The 13,569-nt window shown below is 38.4% G+C and overlaps 1 protein-coding gene across 10 annotated transcripts in view; it reads right to left on the reverse strand.

Annotated features, from left to right (window-relative positions):
- Window positions 1-13,569, reverse strand: part of LOC138707964 (thioredoxin reductase 1, cytoplasmic-like) — a 479,245-nt gene that overhangs the window by 69,094 nt on the left and 396,582 nt on the right. For 6 of the 10 annotated variants that reach the window (XR_011334488.1, XR_011334491.1, XR_011334487.1 and 3 more), the window contains 4 exons: window positions 8,477-8,707; window positions 5,632-5,718; window positions 4,920-4,961; window positions 3,908-4,034 (listed from right to left, as the gene is read on the reverse strand). Coding sequence is in view for 2 of the 10 variants with exons in the window: in XM_069838056.1 (XP_069694157.1) it covers window positions 5,632-5,718; window positions 8,477-8,707 (318 nt within the window). In the remaining 8 variants the exon portion in view is untranslated. The remainder of the gene's footprint in view (window positions 1-3,907; window positions 4,035-4,919; window positions 4,962-5,631; window positions 5,719-8,476; window positions 8,708-13,569) is intronic. The other 4 variants (XR_011334489.1, XR_011334494.1, XM_069838056.1 and 1 more) reach the window with 4 other exon arrangements.

Consider the following 13,569-nt stretch of genomic DNA (forward strand, 5'->3'; position numbering starts at 1 on the left):
ATCATCATCATCATCATCTGTGGTTTCATGTTATTATTGATTCATATTTTCGTAACATTTAGGCCTATATATTTTTGTAGTATCCACTAAGTATAAAATAGCCACCAGAGCAGCCAGTCGGCTAGGGAGCTTGCCTATCGATCCAGAGTTGAGCTCGAGCGCGGGTTCTATTCCCGCTTGGGCTGAGCACCTGGTTGGATTTTTTCCGAGGTTTTCCCGAACTGTAGGGCGAATGTCAGGTAATCTTTGGCGAATCCCCAGCCTCATCTCGCCAAATACAATTTCGCTATCATCAATACCATCGATGCAAAATAACCTAGTAGTTGATACAATGTCGTTAAATAACCAATTAAAAAAAAAAGTATAAAATAAAATTTAAAATCATATAGGGCTCATGGAACCCCAGAACATACTTTGAGAAATTCTACTCTATTGTAATTCAGCAGTTGTCCAGACTGAACGAAGAGTGGTCTAGTACATACATTTTAGGAAATTGCCATCAGAGATAGTAGCGGTAGCGGTAACCATGATTACTGTCTCCAGTATTATAGAAAGTAAAGATCCCTGCAATGGCATATGATAATGTTTTCAGCACAAGTAATATGCTGCCTTGCCGGCAACTGCTGTAACGGTCCGAGCAGATCTAAGAGGCGTGGTTATAAGCACTAGGGAACTCTCGGCTCAGGACGTGAGACACGGACAGTATATAGTGTTTGTTACAATATTCACTGTTTAAACACTCTGAACGATCTGTCTGTTTTAAATCTCGTATATGAATTACTGTATTTTCTCGGACGATTTTAGTGATTAATAGTTGTGTTCCCCATTATAACTACTAGCTGAATATACACAATCTTTTAAACAAAGCCTGGCTGACCCGAGCAATCACGGAAATACCCGATTCCAACTTAGTCTCTCAGATGCCGGCCACTTTCATTTTGACCAAGTGTACATACAGTCACGATACATGTTCCAAGCTGTTAGCAACTGAGAGTACTAGGATAGACTGTGCGACAGTAGCGATCCTAGTGGCTAGCAACTAAAGTTCAACTGTCATTGGATGCATATTTCCTACGTATTCAGCTTCGTGACTGTATGTACTACACTATGATATTACATTAAACCTCAATGATTTGGAAACTGGGGTGACGTGACAAGTTACATCATTCAGGATTTTCCTCACTTTTTTTTACTCCCTCTTTCCTATGATTGGTCTTATAGATTTCCCTCTCCCCCACTTCCTTCTGCTGCAGATAACTCGAAATTGCGTAATTCAAAGTGTGTATTTGGTCCCAAAAACTTCGAATTAACGAGATTTTACCGTATATAACATCTATATTGTAAACACAAGTTCTTGTCTGCTTTAAAAATTGCAGCTTCTCACTTCCTGATGTGAAGTTAGTGATCTAGATGGCTGTTTCTTTGTCTTGCTTGTGCACACATCAATAATACTGTCATCTAGTGGTGACAACTTCAGGCCCTCATTCATAAATGTAAGTCGCTACTTCAAATTGTAACTTATTTACAGACTCAACCTCATATTTTCATTTTTATTTTTCTTACAAAGGAAACTCTTCATCACATCCCTTTCACATTTTAATGGAATATAGCTCATTTGAAGCTCATGAAAACGAGAATAAGAAACAACCTCGAAAATATGCCGAAGTTGCTTCTGAAGGGCGTAAATCCTAGTTAAAAGTTACTACATGCCAATAGACATACTGCAATACTTTATCATTATGTCATCGTTTGTGTAGCTTAACTGGTTAGTGACGCGCCTTTCGAGTGGGCGTTCTGGGTTCGGTTCCCGGCTACTTCTTTTTGTTCTTTTAAAAACAAAAAAAACGTGTAGAGGGCAAGACTTCTGAATACCGATAGAAATATACAGATCCCTCCTTAGTTGGTTCTAGCTGAACGGGCAAGAAGAGTCTTGCTGTGCATCTACTTGATAATAATAATAATAATAATAATAATAATAATAATAATAATAATAATATTATGGTTTGTTTAACGACATGAGCCTACGCATTTAAACACACTTAAATGCCATTGAACTCGGCCGGGATCGAACCCGCAACCTCGAGCACAGAAGACCAGGGCTATACCAACTGCACTACCGAGGGCGACCATCTACTTGATCTTTCAGTTTGTTTATTATGCACAGTGCATTAGATCTTGAACTGGAGACGATTTTGGTGGCTAGATGAATCCGTTAAATACAGCTCGTGACTTTTGCAAACTAGTGCATGATAATTTCGAAAATTTTGAAGAGTTCGAGTTCCCCGAGAGGCAACACTGTTGCCGAGTACTTGTATAGGGATGTATTAAGGCAGCGTTACACTGAAGCAACCATAGACAATCACGCAGAATGCGACATGATCGCATGCTGCAAGTTGCTCACTTTGAGTATGGCTTGCGGCGCTAATCCGCCGGTTGCTCCAGTTCGCAAGCTTAAATTTTCTTTACACTGAAGCAACCATAGGCAATCACGCAGCATGCGGCACAGTCGCATGCTGCAGGTTGCTCACTTTGTCTAGGCGGCAGCACAGTCGCATACGGCTTGCAGTGCCAATCCGCCGGTTGGTTCAGTACGCAAGCTTATCCACCTCTGATGGGTTCAGTAGTCCAGTCGCATGCGGCATGATGACTTGGAATACAAATAAAACAAAGCTTCTAATTGAAGAATACCATGAAAATCACATTTTGTGGGACTTGCGAGATCCAAATTACAAAGATAATGGAAAGAAGTTGAAGTTATGGGAAAAAATAGCTTTAAAGTTGGAGTGTTCGATAAAGGAAGCCACATACAAAGTAAAAAACTTGAGAACGACTTTCCACAGATACAGGAAGAAAAAGAGCAGGTCAGCTCTGGGTGATCAGTGGGTGCATTTCGCTTCACTATGTTTTCTTCTTGAGGTTGACGCACCAAGAAAGGGACTTTCAACTGATGAGAATATTGATTCTGAGGTAAATGTTTGTATTTAGTTTACATAAAACCATTATATCAGTGATCAAACACATTTTTACGTAAAATTAAAATAATAGGATACCTGTTATGAAAGAAATGCAATGTCAGCAAAATAATAAAGAGACGGTTTAGTTATTTAAATGTCTTTATTGTACACAATAATAGCAATGGACATTTTTCAAAAATACTTTCACCTTTAGCACAAATCTTCAGTTTCATGCCAAATTTCATAGGGTAAACACAACTAAATATAATTGCCTTGCCATGGGACACTTCCTTCACTCGACACGAAGTAAGCTTTAAACTCATCCCTGATAGCCTTTGCTGCTTCTTTTGGTCTTCTAGGAAGTCTCTGAAGGTCTAGAATGCCTGTGTCTCCTTGAGTTGTATTTCGCCACGCCCCGGGAACAATTGTTCCATCCTGTCTTTCACTGTCGAAACTTCCTGGAGAGGCATATATCCTTCTTGACCCATTTCTTTTTCTCAGAAAGTTATGTAAACACAAACATGCTACTGTGACCCGTTTTGTATTCTCTACATTCAAAAGTAATGGTTTTCGGAATACATGAAATACCGAACACATTAAGCCAAATGTGTTTTCGATAATCCGGCGACCATGGCAATGTCTGTAGTTGTATAACCTGGAGTCCATGTCCAAATAAAGACTGGGGTAAGGTTTCATTAAGTTCTCACTGAGGGCGAAAGCATCATCTCCTAGAATGACGTATGGTGGTTGTACTTCTCTTCCTGGTAGAGGTTCGGAAGAAGGTAGATTCAATGTTTTCGTATCCATCTTTTTGAAGAAAGTTGTCTCCCGAAATACACCGCCATCTGAGATTCTACCCTGGCATTCTGCATTAGCGAATGTGAAGCAGTAGTTGGCGTCGCAAATAGCCATTAAAACAACACTAAAAGTTCCCTTGTAATTAAGGTACATACTTCCGAAATTTGCAGGATTTTGCATAACGACATGTTTCCCATCGACCGATCCAACACAGTGGGAAAAATTCCAGGCCTCATCAAATTCTCTAGCAATTTCCTTCCAGCCATCTTCTGTGTTAGGCATCTGAAATGAATAAATACATAAATAAATATTTATGCCTATTAATAAATTGTCGAGGATGTTCATTTTCTATTGTTCCTACTTTTTATAGAATGAGGACGTGGTAGACCAAGAAGCAGGCCTAAATGATAGTGAAACACAACTGGACGAGGTTTAGTGTTCTCCAGAGAGTCAAAATGAAGAAGGTGTGCTGCGTCAAACACACTCAACTTTACAAGCTGCAAATAGACAATTTGTGATACCCGCTTCAAAGTGTAGGAGATCCATCACTGACAGAGATGAAGAGAACAGAAGAGCTCAAGAAGCCTATGAAATTATCAAAATGACTTCAAAGCGTGACGAATTTTCTACATATGGGGAGCATGTGGGAAATGAACTTAGAAAACTAAGTGTGACTGCGCAGACCTTTGTGAAACATCATATAAATAATATTTTGTTTGATGCGGCAATGGGGAAATTCGATGCGCCACCAACCACACACACGTTCTCTTGGTCTTCCCACTCCAGCCGAAGTTCTCCTCGACCTTCCCCTGTCCATACCCTTCCCCTTCTCCAACCCCACCTATGCCTACTTGCACTCTGCCTATTCAAAGCTATCCAGACACTCATGCAACTCAGTCAATCAGCTCTTCATTTCCTCAAAATGAAATGCTAGATAAAACAACATCAGAATGGTCTCCAGAATCAGGACTAAATCTATTTTTAGATTTGATTTAATTATTTTGTGAAAGCGTGCTTGTACGTTATGATTACTTCAGTTACTAACAGTTGACTTATTGAAGTGTATTTTTTCATTGAAAGTTATTTTTTACTAATATTCTTGTACATTTAAGCCAATAATCTTGATTACACAAAAATAAAGTATTTACTACAGTACACTGTACTTACCTTTATGTAGTCCTTCAGAGTTTCACTGATGGCTTCGCAGACCTTGGGGATAAAAAGTGATATAGCAGAATCAGATATTCTGAACAGATACATCAATGAATGATAGGAATCTCCCATAGCCAAAAACCTCAATGTGCAATGTAGTTTCACATCAGCTGGTATACTATCTCGATAATTAGTATCGGATTTTGAAATGAGAGGAGCTACCTTGTTCAGAAGGTAATCAAAGTCCTCTTTACTAATTCGAGTAAAATTTCTGAACAGGTAAGCGTCATCAGCAAGGAGTTTATTAAAAAAGTCATTGCGAGGTATATCACTATTTATGAAAATCTGCCTGCACCACATCTTTCTGTGAATACGTTTCCTTCTCCTGTTCAAAAGGAGGTAGGCCGCAGCAGCAACTGTCTGCACCGACATCTCTGCACAAACTTGTTAAAAAATTGAAACAACCAATCGAACTGGGCGTAAATGAGTCGGCAGCATGCTACAACAATTGCTCCCAACAGCATGCTGCGTGGCAACATGAGTAGCAACAAACGATCGCATGCTGTAGGCAACTGGTTGCCTCGGTGTAAAGGCCCCTTTACACTTAAATTAATAGTACAAATGTTTCAAATGTGACACTGACATCTGTACAGTTCACCTGGCTGTTTCTGGCCAGTGGGATGCGTGTGACAAATTTGAAGCGAGTCTAAGCTAGCATGTGACTTACCTGTAGCTGATCCCTCCACCCGCTTACCCGCCTCCAAGATGGTTGAGTGACTGTGGTTACAGTCAGTGCAGTGGAAAAGTTGAGCGCCTGCAGTTAATGAAATCGAACGAAAGATTCGAAATATTTACACATAAATTCTACACTAAAATAATTGTTTCTTCTTCACTTATAAATATTATACACACAGTTTTACACTAAAACACATATTTCTTCTTCACTTGCACAGAAATATTTACACATCCACTAAAGTACATATGGAACATTTGCACTAGTAAAGAATACATTTTTCACTCCAATTCTTCCACCCCTGATATTGCCGCATCTTTGCCGTCTTCTGACTCGCTGTCACTATTATCACTGCTATCATTAACTGTAAATGCTATTCTTTCGATAGCATCTTCTACCAATCCTTCCATTTCGAAATAATCAGATTCAATTTTTTCTGAATGGCGGCAAGCATTTTTCCACTTATCTACTCAGATTTCTTCAAAGCTTAGCCAACATAATGCCATAACATCGGCTATCTTGAATGTAGTGTTTCTAATGGCTACCCACTGTTTTGCGTCAGTGCAAATCATCTCTAAAGGGTTCAAATCTGGATGGTATGATAAGTATCAGGACACTGTGACCATGGTCCTCCATTATTGAATCTATGAGATATTTCTTATACTGGGATTTGTGCCATTTTATTAAATCATAAAGCTCGTCTTAAGCATATTTTCCGTGTACTCAATGCCATTGCTTGTAAGCCATGCTTTCATATCATCTTTCCGAGTGTTTGATGTGGGTGGTTTATTAATTTGTACATTGTGGTAGGAAGCATTATCAGGTATTCGGCTGTAAATTTGATATTAATCGTTCTTTGAGCCAAAGCTGGTAATTTTCGGAGTTCATGTCATTATGGTAGTCACCTGTTGACATTCCTGATTTAAAAATAAACAGTGTGTTTGGAACGAAACCTGATCGGCCACCTGCATGCACAATTATTAATCTGGTGCCTTTTGATAAACTTGCCGTGCTGTCATCATTCCAGTTGTTAGGTCTTGTGTGGCTACTATGGATATAAGTCTCATCTTCGTAAACAGACAATCCTCCTCCCGATATTTCTTAATAGCCCTTAGGTACGATATACACATGGACCTGATTTCATGTCAATCAATTAGAGCCGCTCGACTGTTTCTCATTTTCTTCCATCTGAATCCCATATTTTTTAATATTAACTTTAAACTTGTTTTTCCACCAGAAAAATTGATTCTGTCTTTCAGCTTACAAAGAAGTTTGCTTACTGTTGGTACGCATTTCTCTTTGACATAGGAGTTATAAATTGTTCGTCGAATGAAATCTGTGTTGAAATTATCTATATCAGTGATCCATTTCGGAACATTGTGTTTTTTACCAGGTGTTTCAAATGAAGTTCCCTGTTTTTCAGCACGTTGCCTCTCCTCGAAATCCTTCTCACGGATCTCTCAGACATGCAGGTCGCTGCTACAACTCTCTCTTGAACCCTCTTCAAAGGTATCAGCATCTCCCTGGCCTTTGATTCACACTTCATGAATGCGTGAACGTTAGAAACGACTTCACGGCATTGACTGTGCAATGTCTTGGATGCTAGTTTCGAAATAACAGGCGGCATTTCAAAATGTAGCAACTTTCGTGTATCACTCACTATACTCACTAAACCTTTTGCTCTCGTTACACTGTCCTCATGTGGCTCCGGAAATACACTGACGCTGCTCATTCACCATGGAATGTAGGCTCGCACTGCATGGCGAGACCACAGCACATCCAGAATCCACCAGTCAAAAAGGAACGGCCAAACTGTAGCATATGCGACAATATTGATCATTTGTTCAGTAATGAAATCTTTCACTGTCATTCATTGCTGAATTAAGTTGTTTTGTTCACAAGAAAATGAGTAAGAAACACTTTTATTCTATTAGTTTAGAGTAATAATATCTGTTTTTTGTCATTAGAATCCAGATAATGAATGAACAATAAAAAAATAACAAAAAGGATTACACAAGAAAACAAAACATTATAAAAAAAATGACAAGATGTATATTCGATTTAAACATGGGTTCCCTACTTAACAACTAAACACGCTATCTGCTGAGCTAACTCAATGTCTTTCCAAAGCCATTCCATGTCCATACATGTTTACATACAACTTTTTCATGATTCTTGTAACGTTATTTAAGCCCTTTTCATCACAACTTCGACATGTTTTGATTTTATATTCTGATTCAGGTCTCCGATAGCAATAAAATAAGCTATCATTTGTTAAAATCTGAAAGGGGAGCAATGAAAAGATTCCCTTGTTAGACGAAAGTTTTAAATTGTCGGTTATTTGGGTGTCAGATATGAGGCATTCTACTGAATAGTGAACAACCGTCATGCAGCACAAAATGCAGTCAGAAAGCAAGCAAAGTCTGAATCATGACCAAATGGACAGCTCAGTCAGCATATGGATTTCTGTGTATTTTGATATCACATCAATTTCTAGATGCCTTATAGAAAGAATTAAAATATATTATTATAGACATCTCATGAAACCAAATGCATTCGTGCTTTGGTAGCTCATGGTAAGAACCTTATGGTGGAGGTAAGTGAGCTAACTTGCTGCAAGTCAAGGCATAGTGGGGGAGGGAAGCTTTCCAGTCCACTTTCTCCTTCCCCTCACATGCAGGTAGGTTTCACGAGATACCAAATGGCCTATACACGAAATAAAGAGCTTTTTTGATTAAGACGAATACTTTTACTCCCTAATTGAGAACTAAAGAATATATTTAAAAGCACAATGAGAAACAGAAAACTCATAATTAAATATCAAAACATTTGACAGTACCTCTTCATTTTTCACACAAACCAGCTTTCCATAGCACTTATTATCATCTCTCCCAGTCAAAGAAAATTCCAGTGGCTGGAAGAAACTGTGATAGACTTCTATGTTATCACTACCATATTTTGCATTGGCATCTTCTTCTGAGAGTCCCACAAATCCATATTCCAAAGGGGTAAACACGGTAGTTGGTACGTTTACGTAATCAGTTAGTGTTTTCTTGTTACCATAAAGTCTCTGGAAGAAGAAAATAAAACACAAATTACGTTCTGAGATCAAACAGCGGCAGTAAATTATTACATAAAGCAAGACAATAACAATAACAACAACAACAAAAATAATAATAATAAATTATCCTGTGCGCGACAGCCCATAGAGGGCCAAGGCCAACCAGTGAACTGCTGGCCTCACGTCCAAATGCCTCATCAGAGGTGAATGATCATTATGATCATCCAGTCAATACAGAGGTATGAGCCCATCCCCATTATAATTGCTTTTCAAGACCAGATTTCACTACTTAATGCTCCCCAATTTCATCATGATGCTGGATGGGCACCAGTTCCATACACTCGCAGAAATTTCATGAGAAAATTTCTTCTTACAACAGAATTTGAATCAGCATGCATGTCATAACACAAGTCCAGACTTGATACCTTAAACCACGATGCTATGGTACAGGATGAATTATTAGATATAGTTCTTATATTCATTATTTTCACTGACTTGATGATTAAACACCTGTCTTCCATTCAATATTGGAACAAAGTATCTTACATTCATTACTGGAACAAAGTTCATCATCATTTATCATCATCAGCTTAAGTTGTGCTATATTTATGATGGAACTTCACCATTGCATGTGGTGCATCTGACAGGCTTGAAGATACTCCTCTTTGTAGCAGTTTTGCTTTGGTAGTCAATCGAAGTATAGCAACAGATGCTTTTCCTGTTCGTTTTTGTATTCATCCTGTATGTCCACGTTTTTTTCTTGCTATCAGATAATTTATTTCATTCATAGTTTTCCTGCCTAAGGGAAGGTCTTTCACTGCAAACTCAGCATTCTCCAATCTTTCCTTTTTCCGCCTTCCTCTTAGTCGCCACATACAATCCACATATCTTAATGTAGTTTTTTAAATTGGATATTTTACTATGCTTTATCAACTGCTATGGTTATGTAGCATCTGAATGAGATGGAGATGATGTCAGCAAAATGAGTCCAGGGTCCAGCGCTAAATGTTACCCAGCATTTGTTCTTAATGGTTTGAGAGAAAATTCCACAAAAAACCTCAACCAGGTAACTTGTCCCAACAATGATTTGAATCCGGGCCTGCACGTTTCATGGTCAGACATGCTGTTACTCCACAGCAGTGCACACTTAATGTTGTCTATCATCTGATATTTTCTTCCGCCCTGAATTGTTCTCCTGATCACGATTCCTTTCAGTGCATCCTTCAATAACCAGTTTATTTTTAGCCAATGACCCAGCCAATTTCTTTTTCTCTTCCTCATCAGTTTCAGTATTATACTTTCTTCACTCAGTCTTTCTAGCACAGCTTGAGTTTTTCTTCTGTCTGTCCATTTCACAAACTCCATTCTTCTCCATATCCACATTTCAAATGCTTCTAGTAGTTTCTCTTCACTTAGTCATAATGTCCACGTTTCTGTCCTACACACCACATTCCACACAAAGCACTTCACTTGTCTCTTTCTTAGTTATTTTTGCAAAGATCCGCAGGTCTGCTCCTTTTCCTATTAAAAGCTACCTTTGCATTGCTTTCTTCCTTTCGACTTCCTGGCTGCAGCTTATATTACTACAAAGTGAGTAAAATGTATGGTACAAAAAGAACAATTAATTACACAAGAAATGCAGCTTATTTGCAAACAATGTACACATTTTGCCCTGTACTTTAATGTCAATAGGTGCTTATTTTTTTTAAATTACATCTGGTAAATTTCCTCCTTCATTCACTTCACAAGTGTGTAGTTGACTCAGGACACTATCCATCACACATGCCAGCATGTCGTGAGGAATGGCTGTAATTTCATCATAGATGGAAGCCTATAATCCTGCAATTCTCTCCTTGTGAGTGGAATAGACTTTCTCCTTGAGATAGCCCCAAAGAAATAAATCTGGAACTGATAAGTCCGAGGATCTGGAGAGACAGTAAATGTCACCAAAGCGAGAAATGAGTTGGCCTGGAAACAGCTGTCGCCAATCTGTTCATGCTGATATTGGCTGTGTGGCAGTAGACCCATCTTGCTGGAACCATGTGTCAAGATGTCCTATCCTTCTTAGTTCAGTTACCAGGAAGGTGTTGAGCATTTGAAGATATCGTTCTGAGTTAACAGTAATGGTTCTGCCCTCGGGATCCTCGAAGAAGTATGAGCCAATAATTCCAAATCTGGCTATACCACACCACACTGTAACTTCAGGGTTATGCAGTGGAATTTCATGAAGCAACTGAGGGTTGGTGTCTGACCAATACTGGAAGTTTTGCTTGTTGACAAATCCGATTAAATGGAAATGTGCTTCAACATAAGGAAATTAGGCAGAATATTGTTGTTCTCAGCAATAATTTCTTGAAGTTGCGCACAGAATGCTATTCTCATCTTCTGGTCAATTGGACATAACTCATGAGCAACTTGCAGCTTATAAGGACGAAATTTCAAATCTGCTTTTAATATCTGGTGAAGTGATCGCTGGCTGATTTGCATCGTCCGCGAATGTCGACAAGACAAGCATTGTGGACTTCACTGCATTTCTGCTCGAACACGATTGACATTCTCAGGCATTTGGATGGTTCTTGACCTACCTGACGATTTCTTGTTTTCCACTTTCCCATGTTGCCTCCAAGATTGGACCCATCGCACGATTGTCCATCTGTCAGGAACACGATGATGATATTCTTGGCAAAAGAAATGCTAAACTGCGATTACACTATTTAAATGAATAAAAGCTTCCACAACCTGAATGCGTATTTTTATGGACCACTGACTCACCACAAAGGAAATGACTGACCTCCTGGCATAAACAAACAATTCCAAAGCCGCATTGCTATGTAATGCTATGCAGCATTGTATTATGTAAATGTACCATACATTTTGCTCCACCCTGTACTTAGAGCACAACCCACGTATTTGAAACTGTCCACCTGTTCTACTGCCTTCTTTCAAATTTACACATTTACCTTCTTAATTTTTCTTTCGACAACCATGGTTTTCGTCTTATTTGCATTTACCTTCATCTCATACTGCTCACAGCTGTCATTCTGTTATTCAACTCCAATATCATATCCTTTAACATTATCTCTTTTGCTAATGCCATATCATAAAATATTATGCACTTTATTCTTCTTCCTCTTCTAATCACCCCACCCATATTCTAAAAACAGTTCTTCACTAAATCTTTAAAGTAGATGTTGAACAGTTTGGTGATAAGGGGCATTTTTGTCGTACTCCTCTGCCTATTAGACTTCTCTCTGACATTTTTTCGCCTATCCTGACTTTAATCTATTTCAAATACGGATCACTGAATAACCTCTCCTCTAATCCACACCAATTTTCTTCAGGATTCCCGGAAGTTTATTCCAATCCACCCTGCCAAAAGTATTTTCCAAGTCCACCAATGCTGCTTACACTTCTTTATTTTTCTCTAGGCATCTTTTGCCAATTGTTTACAGCAGTGGAATTACATGTCTCGTACTTTTTCCCTTCCTGAAACCAAATTGCTCTCCTTCACCTTAGAATATAAACGTCGAATCAGTATTCGCAGAAGAATTTTCACCAAGTGCGATATCAGGCTGATAGTCCTCAACTTGTTACATTTCTTGATATTATTTTTCTTTGATATTGGCAGCAACACACACTTTATGAAATCTTCAAGCTATTCTCCTTTCTCACATATTTCACTGCATAATAACAGGATTTCGTTCTTGTCTTCACCCAAGCCTTCCACTAATACAATGGGGATTCCATCAACTCCTGTTGCTTTCCCATTCTTCATTTCCGTAATTGCTAGCTCAACTTTTTCTCTTAGAATAGAAAATTATTTTTTTTTTGTATTTTGACACAGCTACTTCGTCTTTTATAGCTAAGCCATCTGGATGATTCCCGGACTCACAATTCTTCTACATATTTCGACCATCTGTCCAGTATTCCTTGTTTGTCTATTACTTCAATGTCGATTTCGTCTTCTATCAATCACATGATTTTACTATTCTTATTTGTGAAGTCCACATATTTTGCTTCGAGATATATTAAATCCTTATCTTCCTTTTCTTTCTCGATCCTCTATTTCTTTACATTTCCGTTTCATCCACTCTTCCTTTGCATTAATAGTTTCTCTCCTTACTTTCCTATAGTTTCTTCTACCTACTTCTCTATTGATGTTTTTCCATTTTCTTCTTTCCTCCATTATCGCCAACATTTTCCCTGTGACCCAAGATTTCGTAATAATCGTATGCTCTCTGTATCCTATTGTCTCTTCTGCTGTTATCTGTATACAAGTAAGCTGTATCGAAAGTGGACCTCAAATATTTTTTTGTCAATTTCGAAGTGTGCCATCCCTAAAAAGTTGCATTATAATCTTAAAAAAATTGACTGAGGAGCAAGGATCATGAAGTTAACTTAATTTATGTTTTTATGACAAATATTAAAAAGTAGCTTTTCGTTTGATCTAGTCTGCAACTCTGGCAATGTTTGCCATATTTTGGGTACCAGTAGGTGAAATTCCTAAATTCTACAGTTTTCAGGTTACTAGCTTGAAATTTTACACACACATTACTAACAATGTGTGTGTGTGTGTGTGTATATATATATATTATTATGCCCCAGGGCTAAAGAACGCCCTGTAGCATGGTTTTCTGCGGAGTATTAAATTTTAAACAGGAACAGTGTCAGCGGAACACACGATCTTAAGATGCTTAGCCAGCATTATAGAGTCTTATCAGGCGTGTGGTAAATCACTGCCTACAATGAAAGTATTCTTACACCACAGATAATTGCTGGACTAATCACATTGGTCCAGTAGAACAAAGCATGCATTTTAATTGGTTAAAATTATATCACGCATTGTTCGAACTCTTTTCTTGCGCGTAGTG

Source organism: Periplaneta americana, chromosome 10, assembly GCF_040183065.1.
Source record: "Periplaneta americana isolate PAMFEO1 chromosome 10, P.americana_PAMFEO1_priV1, whole genome shotgun sequence".
In the NCBI taxonomy this organism is placed as follows: Eukaryota; Metazoa; Arthropoda; class Insecta; order Blattodea; family Blattidae; genus Periplaneta; species Periplaneta americana.